We start from the raw sequence: 14,875 nt of genomic DNA, 5'->3' as shown, positions 1-14,875 counted from the left end.
AATTAATAGCTGTCTTACAAGAAGCTGCAGAAGACATCCAGTTGCAGAGGGAAAAGTTCAGGAATGGAGGCCCAGGACAATCTGCGTCTCCTGGTGGGTGACTTGGAGCAGGAGTTAGATGACCTGAGGGCCCAGCTCAGGCAAGTGCAGGGCAGGAGGCATCAATAGCCCTGAGTGTTACTGGCTTGAGGGGGAGGGTATGGGATTGGGTGCTGACCCCACACAAGGCCTGAATTAAGGTAGACCGGTGGGCCAATTAACCACTTAACTTGCATCTGGAGGAGAAGCCAGGGAGCAAGCATTAATTAGAGACAAGGCTCAGCTGGACAGGAACAGGAGGTGGCTGTATAAAGTCCAGTAGCTGAGCAGCTAGGGGCTGCAGAGAGAGAAACTGCAGTCACTGTCAGGGTAATAGAAGGCAAGGTAGGAGACTGCCCAGGGATACAGCAGTGAGTGACAGTAATTGACTCTACAACTACACTAAAGTACCTATACTTAACACTACCTTATACTAAACTAAACACTAAGAATAACTATAAAACCTTCCAGATGAAATCAGTGGAGAAAACCCCTGGATTCAAATAGACTGGAGTGGTTCACTTCCATCTGGCTCTCTGGTTGGAAGGAACTGAGGTAGTAGAGGACACACCACCCATTTATATAGCCTCACACTCAGAATGTTGGAGGACACTGAGGGAAGGGAGAGGAAGGACGCATACGTGTTCTGACATTGCTTGCAGAAGGTTCTACTACTAGGTGGCTCATTACCTGTAAGTGAGAATACACATAGTGTGAATTAAAGTTCAAGTGGCTATCACACATATCAATACTGCTTTTGATCTCACCGAACAGTGATGCGATTGTCTGTGCATGTCAAATATAAAGGGAATGGTAACCACCTTTCGGTATACTGTACTATAAAATCCCTCCTGGCCAGAGGCAAAGTCCTTTTACCAGTAAAGGGTTAAGAAGCTCAGGTAACCTGGCTGGCACCTGACCCAAAATGACCAATGAGGGGACAAGATACTTTCAAATCTGGGGGGGGGGGGGGGGGGGGAAAGGCTTTTGTCTGTTTGTGTGATACCTTTGCCGGGAACAGATCAAGGATGCAAGCCCTCCAACTCCTGTAAAGTTAGTAAGTAACCTAGCTAGAAAATGCATTAGGTTTTCTTTGTTTTGGCTTGTGAAATTCGCTGTGCTGGAGGAAATGTGTATTCCTGGTTTTGTGTCTTTTTGCAACTTAAGGTTTTGCCAAGAGGGATTCTCTATGTTTTGAATCCGACTGCCTGTAAGATTATCTTCCATTCTGATCTTACAAAGTTGTTTCTTATAGTTTTTTGTTCTTCTAATAAAGTTCTGTTTTTTAAGAATCTGATGGGTTTTTTGGGTCTTAAAAATCCAAGGCTGGTCTGTGCTCATCTTGTTTATTCTCAAGCCTCCCCAGGAAAGGGGGCGTAAGGGCTTGGGGCGATATTTTGGGGAAATAGGAACTCCAAGTGGTCCTTTCCCCGATTGTTTGTTAAATCAGTTGGTGGTGGGAGCGTTTTACCTAATCTAAGGGCAAAGACTTTGTGCCTTGGGGAAGTTTTAACCTAAGCTGGTAGAAATAAGCTTAGGGGGTCTTTCATGCAGGTCCCCACATCTGTACCCTAGAGTTCAGAGTGGGAAAGGAACGCTGACTGTGCACCACTATGAAAAACTGTGTGTGGACAAGAGGTGTTTTACAGCTGTAGTAAGGAGTTGCAATACCAAAACATTTTAGTGAAATGAGCTTCTTTGTCTTGACATCTCCTCATTCTGAATCTACCGCAGTAACTTTATATAGTAGTGCCTTTTCACAGAAAGTTCAAATACTAAAAGGAGCCAAAATTTCAAAATTATAAAGCTTTAAATATTTAAGTATCCATAAGAGATTTATTTTGCTGTCCTTGCCTACTATCCAGACCTTTTAGCCACACTTGAATGATAATGTTACAGAAGGAAATTCTCCATTTGTACTGATTGTACTTTTACTTTAGAAGTCTGAAACTGTACTTGTTTTTAAATGTAGGCACTTGGCTTGATGATTTTTTTGTTGCTCAAACTCATTTTAGATTATCTACTCTTGCCCCAATCTTCTAAAGATTTTATAGTGCTGGTACTAGATTGAACCATAGAATTTAGCACTAGGTAATAGTTTGTGCTTTTTTTGTACAGGAGAATAGACTGCACCTTCTTCAAATGCAAAGGTCAGTTAATACCCTTGTATATATACAAAGAAGTCACTGTTTGGGTTTCTGATTGTCTAAATGATGATTTATTTTAAATCTTGCTTGCTAGATTTAGTTATATAAAATTGGACAAAAGTAGTAATTAAACTAAGGTTTTGCACAAAGCTAAAAACCTGCTTTATAAAACTATTAGTGAAACATTAACAATATTAATTACTATATTAACTTACCCAGGACTTCATTTTTGTGAATGTTTTACACCATGGTTTAAATTGCATAATCCTGGAAAATCCAAAATATAGTTCTACATCTTCCTCTGGTCACAAAACAGCATCACTCAATATATTCCCCACTTCCACACACAACTGTAAATACCATTTCAACCTGCATTCTTCTTAATCAACACAGTATTCAATATTTTTATGTTTTACATCAATATAACCACATACTTCTTTTTCCAATCCCTATTTGGGGTATGAAATTGTGCACAAGCTAGGAGAAGGTAGCTTTGTTGATGGGTAGTAGCATTGTAAAAGGTAATCTGAAATGAATATGGGAGTGTGTGTAAGGATGAAGTTAACTAGGGATTTCCCATACTTTTAATGTTTGTATTGGCGACTGAAACTTCAGCAACCTTAATTTACACAACAAAATTGTTGGTGATGGAATAACCAAACAGTGAGAAGGTTCTTCAGAGCTGATGCGACAATGAAGTGGTTTTATGCAGTCACTAAGCATGTGATTAATTTGTTCCTTTTCCCCCTCAGCTAAGAAATTACAATTGCTCTGAGTGATTAATGCAGTGAAACAATATACTCAAATCTTTGAACAAATGTATTATCTATATGTAAAATTATACCTCTGACAGAGCGATGATGTGCTAGACATTGCAAAAGAGGTGCACTGTCTTGCTTTGAGGCTTGTGCCCTGGGATAATGTCAAACTGTTTAAAGGGGTAAAAGATGATAAAGTTGTTTCAGCCTATACAGGTGTTATATAAAAATATTAAAAATAAACAAATTGAAATTGAAAATGGTGGCACAGATAGGATGTGTAAATTAAAATCTGTGCATTATGGGTTTTCAAGGTTCCTGGGATATCACAAAAATGTTTCAGCAATAAACAAAAGTGGTTAAGGTGACAGTAAGTGTCCGTATATGAAACCACTGTATAATTGTTTTGATTGGTTAATTCTGATGAGACTTGGTTGCCATCTCTTTTGGACAGTTTTTCTTGGAAGCATTAGACAACTTATTTAGAAGTGAGGAGAAGAAAATTATATTACTGGGTACCAGTGAGCTTCACTGTGTTGACTTTTCCCATCCGAACCTGATGGGACCCCAGAATTTACCAATGAACCACTTTCCTGATGTTGAACGATATCCTCACCAGATGACATTATCTCATCCATCAGGTTGGCCAAATCCTAAGAATTTGGATGTGAACATAAGGTTCTTACCATTATTTCTTCCCTTGCATGTCAATTTCTTTCCCCTACTTTATTTCTCTAACCTCTTCCTCATCTTCCTCTTTCCATTTTAACCAGGAGTGGCAAACAAAGTAATATTTTGTGTTCTGTGCCTGTGATTTTCCAGAAGTTAAACTGCAAGCAGCAGAAATAGAATCTAAATTGTCTCCTCATTTGTTGTTTTCTCTCTCACCCCCTTCATATTGATTAGCTTAGCTTCATCTTCAAAAGAAATAGGACTGACTTCAGCAACTCAAGAGGTAACACCTGTAACTAACTCTTTTTCTCAAGGTTATTTAATACCAACTGAGAGACTGTCAAGCAATGGATTTTCCTTTTAAAAGTCTGTACATCTAAAGAAAATAAGGGAAATTAAGTAAAAATTAATTTTAATAATTTAAGTTTCAAATTATCTTTCTTTGTATGGTGTTTAGTAAATGGTTTAAGAGGTATTGATGGTGATTGACAGGAGGAGTATTTGGTTTATGTAAAATCTGAGCCATAATTACTGTTTAATGCTCCAACAGTAAAACAAGGATTCTATCAGTACATTAACACCTTCAAGCCCAGCACCCTTTCAACACAACAACCTGAGCTTTTCTACCTAGAAGCGTTACACTTTTGAAAGTCATAATATCTCCAGTGGCAGAAGAGGGGAAGAATAATACTGGGTAGCATCTCTTTATACCTGTGAAAACTATCACTTAGCACACCCTCTCTCCAGTGTAACTATTGTACAGAAGAAGACAATGTATGGCATGCTGGCATACCACCTTCTGGGATTTGATAGTACTGTAGACAGCACTACCTCCCCCTCACTGTCTCTGAGCCCTACTGACAAATTATGGATGCTCACTACATGTACAGGTGCCCCAAAGGGCTCCCTGTAGGACACTCACACAGAGTTGGTCATAACTGGGTTTTAGAAGTTTTGAAAATGGGTGAGACAGCAATATTACTGAGTAAAATCTCAGTTTGCATAATGATAGAACAAACAAACCATACTGCTTAGGGTCAGCTTTATCTTACTTTTTTGCCTCACTCAAAAACTAAGTTACACAATTTTTAAAGTGGGCTCACACTCCAGGAACTGCAACATTTCTAAGATAATTATACATCTTTTTTTCTGTATTAAGGCTGGAAGTCAAATGTCAACGAATACTCAACAACTGCCTGTCCTATGCAAGGAATGTATTTGTGTTTACAACATTAATCTGTGCTTTCTCTGGAGGAATTCAGAATAAGCTACTAAAATATACATACATATATATTCTAGACAAAAATACAGAATTAAATGCAGTAATCTAAAATAGCAACATCAATACATAAAGACATCAGATGACATAAGACACGAATAGCACACTGACATAATAAAAATAAATTCAGCATATCCAGTTCCTTTTAATATTAAACTGAAAGAGATTAAAAGGTTTTTAAAAATTCCTAATGTCTGCTGCACATATTCTGATGAGGGTATTAACAATCAAAAACCTGTAATCTATTTTAGCTAGATTTTTTAAGACCAGGATACCGAAATACAGATTCACATATATTTCCTAGGATTATAATGCCATACCTTGACCTATGATATGGTTTCTTATGGTTCATACATGTTATATATTCCTACAAAATTAATAATCTTTCAGTGTAATTTATTTAATTACATTTCCTTTTTACCTTTCTTCCAGTTGGTTTCTCCACCATGGTGCTATCACTGTCAGAATTTTCAATCTGAACTGCTTTTGTAGATGCAAATTTGGGCATTTTATAGCTGTTCAGCTAGCTGTATCTTGAATGAGTGTGTTCATCATGTGTCTGCAAAAAGAGAAAATGTATTTTATACACACACACGCGCATCAAAGCCATGCAAGTGGCAGTGTAGAGCACACTAGAGTAGAGCTGAATCACAGCAGACTCTTCAGAGAAGATGAGGCTCAGCTCAAAGCTGAACTCAAGCTTATGGCTACATCAAACTGGACACTCTGACAAGTACAGCTCTGTCCTTGGGCTGAAGAACAGGAAGTCTAGCATAGAAACAAAGCTGTTACTAGATGGTGTTAAAATGGAACTGAGTTCAGCTGCTGAGCCAGCTCCTCCCTCTAGCGCACTTCTTTCACTGACTGCTGTTAATATTTCTATGCAGTTAGACTTACTGACCAAGGCCTCATATCTCTGAGGTAAAGCAATTATCACTGCACCCATTTTACAGTTAAAGAGACTGAAAGATTGTACAAAATCACTTCTAGAAGAGCTACAGCAGAATTCAGTTCTCTCGTATGGCAGATCCAAGTCTCATCCACCTAAACACACTCCCTTTCAGAATGAATGTGTCAAATCTACGTACTTGGCTATCTTATCTATAACCACCTATCAAACCAACATACCACACTTTCTTTACAGAGACTGGAATTTAATCCAGGAATCTTGACTTCCAGGGTCCTACTGTTATCTCGCAAATGGTTATGTAATCCATCAGCAAAATGCATTAAGTGAAGTTCAAGAGGTTTGTGGTATGAACTCAAGGTGTTCAGTCCCCACAGCTACCATACAAGGTTCATTATGGTACTATTTGAGAAAATTTCTGGAGGGTTCTCCCCCGGCTATTTTTCCAATTAAGTTAAGGTTGCAGCTAAATTACTGATTAAAATCATATCTTGCATCCTCTCTAAAATCTACTAAGAAGTCAGGTTGGCCTGAAAATTGGTACGAAGCTCTACGAAGGACAGATAATTAAGTTTGCCTAGCAAATAGTTGCACATGATGGAATTTCTGTGCAGAGAATGAGGAAGGAAGAGGTGGTGTGGGAAGGGATGACAGTCCTGTGGTTAAGGCACTAGACAGGGCTGGAGTTGTGCCATGGTGGCGCCAAGTATGGGGAACCCTAGACCTCTGTTGTGCAGGAATAAAAAGATTCATGGGCCATGAATATGCTGGGTAGTGAGCCTGTAACCCATTTACTGAGATGTGCACAGAGAAGCTGGACACTGAACTTCAGGAAGCTCACTGATCCAAAAACGATGGGCCTACATCCAAGTCTTCCATCATTAGGCTCCCTGGTGGCCCACCTACACTTCTGAGCCTTAGTAGGCTCATATGGGCCACCCACAACATGCCCATGAACCTTAAGAAGCTATTTTGGCTAATCCAGGAAGCAGGAGCCAACTTTGACTGACTTGAGGATAAGGAACAGTCAGCCCATGGCTCCAGGGAATCACTCTGTAGAGGGTCCTGGGACAGGAAGGAAAATGAAGAGTGGAGTGTTTGGTTATACGGAAAACTCATGGACCAGTGTTGTGTTTTGTGTAGCTTTTCTTTTTAAACTGGCTATGCTCCCGTTATTTTTGGAGCCACCATTTTACTGTAGCATTCCCTAACCTAGCTACCATTCCATCCATAGTTCACTATAGCCACTTTATTGCCACACTCCTGAAGAGATCAGGTGGGATGTCCAGAGATGGTGTATGTTTAGGGCCATTGTTGTGCTTGGCGTAACACAGAAGTGTCAATAAAGATTAGGTCTTTTCCTTTCGTAAGATAATTACGCTGAAAAGAGCTGTTGTATATGCAGACTCTCTTGGCTGTGTCTCTGGAACACTTATCAATGATGACCGCCTGAGTCAAACTCTTAGATTCAAAACAAAGTTTAATATTGTCTGCTAAAACTTGATATCACAGCCGCAGGAAAGCAGACCCAAACCAGAGGGAATTCACTTACAAAATACTCGGTTAGGGTGCTACACAAAACAGTGCCACCTTGTCTTCATAACTTTCTTGATGGTGGGATTTCAAAATGCCAAACCCAAATGTCGGAAAACCAGAAAACGTTCAGTCAAGGTCTTCCATTCTCAGAAAAACATGTTTTTCTTTTAACACAAATCACAAACCTATGAAAACCAAGAAATGTGTAATTAAGGTGCTTTTTCACACATACACAACCTTAACTCTTTTTCACTGGGATGGCAATACGTAGTGGGAATTTCACAATATCTTATCCTGTCCTTAAAAAAAAAAAAAAAAAAAAAAAAAAAAAAAAAAAAACCCAAAGCTATATTCTGTTCCCCCACAACTCCAGACCATGACTCATCCTCACACAATGCAACAGGACCGTCAGTGTGGCCTCTGTAGCAACAATAATAGGGGAATAATTGCTTATGGTTGACAGAGCACACTGGACACACTGAGCTCGCTCTCCTCTTTGTTTCCAGCTACATAGTCACAATTAAAAAGGTTAACACCACAATGGAGGATATCCTAAAATTAGTTTTCTGCAGTTTTGAAATATATTCTGCATTCCCAAGAGAAGGGATCAAGATGCTGGCCTCCCCGTGCACACAGAATTAAGGCTGTGTGATTACACCGTATGTGAAGAAGCATCTTAACCATGCAATTCCTGATTTTCAGACGTTTGTGTTTTTTTTCTTCTTGTAATGCTAATGCTAATGTTCTTTTGGGCATAGGAGAGACTGAGCACAGTCTCAACTTTAGCTGTTGCTAATGGCTCTGCTATAATAAAATAATCCTGTACATGTTCCTGACAATCAATAAAACTTAGCTCTTGATAAATAAGTAATTTAGCCCTCATAATTGAATTACTCCAATATCTGATTTTGATAGTGTGGTGACAATGCCCAGTAAATTCTTATTTTAATTACATTTCACTATAGCACTGTAATTGTGATGGTTTTAAAATAAAAACAAACACTTATTTGTAATGTTGCTTGGAATTATTGTTCATGATCATTTTATTGTACTTGGAGGAAGCCAAGCTGAACATACTCCTGATGATAGTGAACCTATTCATTAGAACATCCAGTAGAAGGAGCTCATGACTTTTCTTAAATAAGGGAGAAAAGGTTCTGAAAGCTTTCTGATGCAGTAATGTAACTTTTCTTGCTATAGATGTCTTGTCATCTTAGCACTTGTCTTCAGTGCAAAGTTAACTCAAGTGATAAGTCAAGTGTTGCCCTCTTGAATCATGCCCAGACACAAAAACCCAGGAGCATTGTGGTGCTTTTAATTAAAGTTTGCCAGCCTGTCATGGCGTTAAATGCTAAAGCTTGAGTTAGCACAACTCTTCAGCAGCTAATGTGACCATTCTGCAATGTGGATACCGCTAGTCCTCCAATACCTTCCCTAAATTCCCAGCAAATGCCTCAAAAGGACAGACAAGTTCTCCCACAATTCACCAGAAAAGAATTCATAGAGCAGCTCATCTTAGTGAAGCAAAAAGAATGATACAATATGCCCCCAGAAATTTTAATGCCACAGCCTCAATGTTCACACTTTCCAAAAAATTCATTAACAGTTCAGATGTTTAAAAATGAGTGAAGGAAAAAAAAAAAGTTATCTTGGAGGGAACATCTCTTCCTGGAGATTATACAGTAATCCAGATGCTTTGGGCATAGCTCACCCTACCTCAAAGAAGAATACAAACTCATGATCATGTTACATCCATCACAGCAGAAGAATGAACACTGAACTGAAGATGGAAACAACCAACCTTCCCCTGGTTTTCTAGGAATACCTGCTTCCTGTTATAGCAAGTTCACCATATATACCCTAAGGGGCTTACAGTCTCTCACTGATTTCTGGGTTCTTATGTCTGTAAATCATAGAATCATAGAAGATTAGAGTTGGAAGAGACCTCAGGAGGTCATCTAGTCCAATCCCCTGCTCCAAGCAGGACCAACCCCAACTAAATCATCCCAGCCAGGGCTTTGTTAAGCTGGGCCTTAAAAACCTCCCTAGGTAAACCATTCCAGTGCTTCACCACCCTCCTAGTGAAATAGTTTTTTTCCTAATATCCAACCTAGACCTCCCCCACTGCAACTTGAGACCATTACTCCTTGTTCTGTCATCTGCTACCACTGAGAACAGTCTAGATCCATCCTCTTTGGAACCGCCTTTCAGGTAGTTGAAAGCAGCTATCAAATCCCCCCTCACGCTTCTCTCCTGCAGACTAAACAATCCCAGTTCCCTCAGCCTCTCCTCATAAGTCATGTGTTCCAGTCCCCTAATCATTTTTGTTGCCCTCCGCTGGATGCTTTCCAGTTTTTCCACATCCTTCTTGTAGTGTGGGGCCCAAAACTGGACACAGTACTACAGATGAGGCCTCACCAATGTCAAATAGAGGGGAACGATCATGTCCCTCAATCTGCTGGCAATGCCCCTACTTATACAGGCCAAAATGCCATTAGCCTTCTTGGCAACAAGGGCACACTGTTGACTTATATCCAGCTTCTCATCCACTGTAATCCCCAGGTCCTTTTCTGCAGAACTGCACCTTAGCCAGTCGGTCGCCAGCCTGTAGCAGTGCATGGAATTCTTCCATCATAAGTGCAGGACTCTGCACTTGTCCTTGTTGAATCTCATCAGATTTCTTTTGGCCCAATCCTCCTATTTGTCTAGGTCACTCTGGATCCTATCCTGACCCTCCAGAGTATCTACCTCTCCCCCCAGTTTAGTATCATATGTGAATTTGCTGAGGGTACAATCCATCCCATCATCCAGATAATTAATAAAGATGTTGAACAAAACTGGCTCCAGGACTGACCCCTGGGGCACTCCGCTTGATACCGGCTGCCAACTAGACATCGAGCCGTTGATCACTACCCATTAAGCCCTATCATCTAGCCAGCTTTCTATCCACCTTATAGTCCATTCATCTTCTGTTGCATCTTTATGTTACCACACAATGGTTAAGGCTACGGTTATGTCATGGAGGTCACGGACTCCATGACTTCCATTGAGCTCTGTGACTGAAGCTCCCAGCCAGCCTCGCCCCCACAGCTCCCCACCCTGGTGGGGGGGCCCCACAGCTGCTCAGCCATGGCAGGGGGCAGGTGGTCGGCAGACCCCGCAGCTGCCCAGCCACACGAGCGGACCCTGCAGCTGCCCAGCCACAGCGGAAGACCAGCAGTGACTCCCCACAGCTGCCCAGCCCCGAGCAGCAGCTGGGGTCCCCTTCAGCTCCCAGCTGCCCCAGGGGTTAGGGGACCCTGCAGCAGCCCAGCCACAGGTCAGGGGACCCCAGAGCTCACAAGCACCGCAGCGGTGTGGAACCCGGGAGCCCCAGCAGCAGTGGATGCTGAACCCGCCTAACCCTTTTGCCAGGGATATTTTTAGTGAAAATCAGAGATAGGTCACAGGCGTCTGTGAATTTCTGTTTATTGCCCATGACCTGTCTCTGACTTTTACTAAAAATATCCATGACAAAAACTTGGCATTAACAATGGTATACCTATTGTGGTACCAATTTAAAGTACTATACAGCGGTGCTGGAACAATCTATGTAGTGGAAGTGCTGAGAGCCACTGAACCAAACTGTAAACCCTGTATATGATGGAAACCACTTCAAGCCAGAGGATGCTGCCACATCCCCAGCACCTCTAGTTCCAGCACCGATGGTACCATATTCAGTCTTAGTTGTGTTAGATAAAAATATATAGGTAATATTGAAAAGGTCTTTAAATTATTTTTAAAAGGTTAACAAATATTATTAGATTCTGAAACATTTACATAGGATGACATCACAACAAACTAGGATTAATAAAATCTAATGTGGAGAAGAAAGGGGACTTGACTGAGGTAAGCCCAGTTATAACGATACAATGCTAAGTGATCAATCACTTTTTAGTATATACTGTTGCATAACAAGTGAGTCACTTGATTCAATTTATGGAAGCTTACATTTAGAGCTAATGGAAGTCCATGTATTCACACTGTATATAAACAACCTGTGGAATTCATGCTCCACATTGCACCATAGTTGCTGTCATCTGTTCTCTGTCCACTCTTTGCCTTTGTTCTTATTTTCTTTTTGATTTTCAAATGTATTCTTCTTTAACTTTCTTGTTCTGAGGTTTGCCTTCCTTGTTCCCCAGACAGCAGAAGGCTACATGCTGCTAAGGGGTTGGGGCATCTTTTAGTAGCTGCATGCAACTAATCTCACAGTTTAGCTGAGTGCCATGGTAATTAGAGGAGAGAAGCATGAGACTGGGCTGATGTGGGAGCAGAGATAGTGGGTGGGTGATCTTCAAGGAGCTATTCCCACTGCTGCTTTATCCATAGGTTCAAGAGCATATTTGATTTACAGGGGATGGGATCTGGCATAATGCCACCTTCTCCACCCCTACTGTTCTCCTATGGCTCATGCCTCTTATCCTGCTGGGAAGTCCCTCCCTCACTCCAGTCTGGGAAAACCTGTCAAACTGTTTTATGGCACCTATATCATCACAGAATAAGGCATTCTGAAGCATCCAAGTGATCCAGAAGTGCCAAATGATTTCAAAGAGGAGTGGGTTTTTTGTTGTTTAAGGTTAAATGACTGCTAACAAATATATTCATTTTGCCAAGCTGCAAACTACACTTTAAACCTACGCTTTTGCCTAATTAGAAATACATAAATGATGAAATCACTGTTTATTCTACAACAAAGCCTCTCCAATATGTGCAGAGCATTAACAGTGAAGTTCTATTTACCTAAGGGCGGTGAGTCATGTTTGTTCTAAAAGATGAAGTACTTGGAACAGTTGTTACTGCTGTATGTGCTAGCTGCAAAAATAGGATTCTACAAATTAGCATCAGTTCATCAAATGACCGAACATAATTTCTTACTCCTCATGAATTATTTTCAACCTAGAGCATTAATACTCTATATTCAACAGCAAAGATGCTGATATGATAAAATATCTCATAATAATTTTAGCAATCTGTGCCATATTTCAAAACGGTATGAAAAAAATGCTGTGAATGTTTATAAGGCTTTGCTGCTTTTGCAAATATTAGAATATTCTAATATATTAGAAACCAGGCATGAAGATAGAAATCTGAGATGCAACCTATTCATTTGAATGATGTTAACAGAAGATTTAAAGAGAACTATTTTACACAGTTTGAAGCATCATGGTATTCAAAAGCAGCAGCAAATAAGTGTAAGAGCAAGTCATTTAATTGATGTGAAAAGAGCTAATATGGATTTCTGTTCTAGTTCAGTAGAATATTTGAAAAGTATAAAAAAAGATCTATTTTCTGGCCTAAAATTTCAGTGACTGGTAATTTTGGGTGCCCAACTTAAGACACCTCATAGGAGCCTGATGTTTAGAAAGTGTAGATCACCTGTTCTCTGTAAATCAGTCCCTTTTAAGGCGTCTCAAATTGGGCATCCAACAAGTTACTAGTGACCTATGAAAATCAGGCCTCTATTTTACACAAAAGTTGGAGACAGGAGGAAGGAGAGACTTTTTTAAGAAAGAAGGCAGAAGAATTATCTAGAGTGGAATCACAACGCTAAATTTCAATTTGCTATGTCTATCCAACTTGATCTCAGTTTGTTCAGCACTATTTGTTAAACACACAAGCAGATCTACAAAGTGAAAAGGGAGAGGGGGAGGAGTATTATATTTAAAGAACAAAACAAAGGACTTCCACTAACAATGAAATAACTCTTTTTGGTGCAAATTTATTAATAGACAACACATAAAAATTGCATATTGCTTGATGAAAATGCCATATTCAAGTTCGCCATATAATTTTTTTTTCAAATAAAATGAAAAACAAAGTCACAAGATGTAGAATTTAAACAAAAAGGTATAAGAAAGAAAAACACTAAGAATTGGGAAACACATTTGCAGTTAAACCATATTCTGCCCCAGTTCAGCACACCATCAACAAGGTGTAATTTTATAGACAAGGCTACACAACCCCTTCTCCGAAACTGTGAATATGAATGCTAGGTCTGAAAGCATGGAGCATCTGCAGAGCCTCTCTTTTCTCTGGGATGAAAAAATTTAGTTCCCTGGTCTTGACCCCTGAAGGGCAAGGATGGGTACCCAGGCTTCTGAGGTACCTCACCACTACTACTTGCCCTTCACATGAAGCAGTCTTGGTCTGTGCCTGCTGTGGCTCAGCTCCCTGAAACCAACAGCTTCTGATCACAAACAAGCTCTGTTTTCCAGGTCTCCACAGACCTCAGCAGCTCTGTACAAGCTAAGGATAGACACACACCAACACCCAAGTCCTGGGAGCATCTCCAGCAATATCCAGTCCCAATCTCTGGACACAATCAGAAGTCACCAGGTAAGCTGTCCCCAAAGAGACAGTACACATAGTTTGACTGGCACAACTCAGAATCAGATCCTTTATAACACCACAGCACAGAGAAATAGTTATAGTGAAGCAATCATAAGTTTATTATCAAAGATTAAGATTTAAGAGATACTGAGTAAAGATAATGGAAACAGAAATGATTACATAAAAAACAAGAGCGATAACCTGCTTATAAAAGTCTAAACTTATCTTTGGCAGGACAAAAATCTTTGTCTAAAGCAGTTTCTCTCCTAAAGCAATCTTTCCCAGCATCACCAACCAACATGACTGGGAGGGAAGCACCCTTCACTGATGGGGAAAAAAGTGCTGTCCTTTTTGCTCCCTCAGTGATAGATAAGGATGTGTCCTTTTATTTTTCCCTGATATTCCCCCTAAAATTATTTTTCTCCACTCATTCAGTAAAGCCCATTACTGTTTATTCTCTGGTGCCTATTGACTTCACATGTCTGTTTTTTATTAGCATTCAGTTCAGATCAGTGATGGGAGGCACAGTGAAACAATACAATGCTTAACTTACCGTATATACTCGTTCATAAGCCGAATATTTTTGGTAAAAAAAAAAGTGAAACATCAAAGAGCGGTGGTCGGCTTATAAACAGGTCTACACCAAAATTTGATAATTTTAAACTCTATGAAATCATTGAATTGAATATCTAATACATTGTCGTTTTGTTTACCTGGAGCGTCTGCAGGCATGGAGCCCTCCAGGTCCCTGTGACCACGGTTTGCCATTCCCAGCCAATGGAAACTGCGGGAAGTAGCACCACATCTCGCAGCTCCCATTGGCTGGGAACGGCAAACCGCAGCCAGTGGGAGCTGAGAGGCTCCGTGCCTACAAACGCTCCAGGTAAACAAAACGTCCCAACCTGCCAGTGGCTTACCCTGACGGGCCGGGAGCCAAAGTTTGCCAACCCCTGAAATATAGGGTCAGCTTATGAAAGTGTCATACAGTTTTTACCATTTTTACTTATCCATCTGGGGGGGGGGGGGGTTGGCTTATAAACGAACCGGCTTATGATCGAGTATATACGGTACATATCATTTAGCTAGCTAGAATGACAAACTCTCCTGCTCTGAGAGAATATGCGTC

At 40.4% G+C, this 14,875-nt stretch overlaps 1 protein-coding gene across 6 annotated transcripts in view; it reads right to left on the bottom strand.

Moving 5' to 3' along the window:
- The window catches only part of ANKRD12 (ankyrin repeat domain 12), a 112,071-nt gene that overhangs the window by 72,713 nt on the left and 24,483 nt on the right, over positions 1-14,875 (bottom strand). For 4 of the 6 annotated variants that reach the window (XM_074944630.1, XM_074944632.1, XM_074944633.1 and 1 more), the window contains exon 2: positions 5,356-5,493. In XM_074944630.1, coding sequence (XP_074800731.1) covers positions 5,356-5,442 — 87 coding nt within the window. In that variant the 5' untranslated portion in view covers positions 5,443-5,493. Of the gene's footprint in view, positions 1-5,355; positions 5,496-14,875 lie in introns of those variants that run through there. The other 2 variants (XM_074944635.1, XM_074944636.1) reach the window with 2 other exon arrangements.

This window comes from Natator depressus, chromosome 2 (assembly GCF_965152275.1).
Source record: "Natator depressus isolate rNatDep1 chromosome 2, rNatDep2.hap1, whole genome shotgun sequence".
Taxonomy (NCBI): domain Eukaryota; kingdom Metazoa; phylum Chordata; order Testudines; family Cheloniidae; genus Natator; species Natator depressus.
The sequence above is the reverse complement of the archived record's forward strand: the minus strand, read 5'-3'. Positions and strand labels throughout refer to the sequence as shown.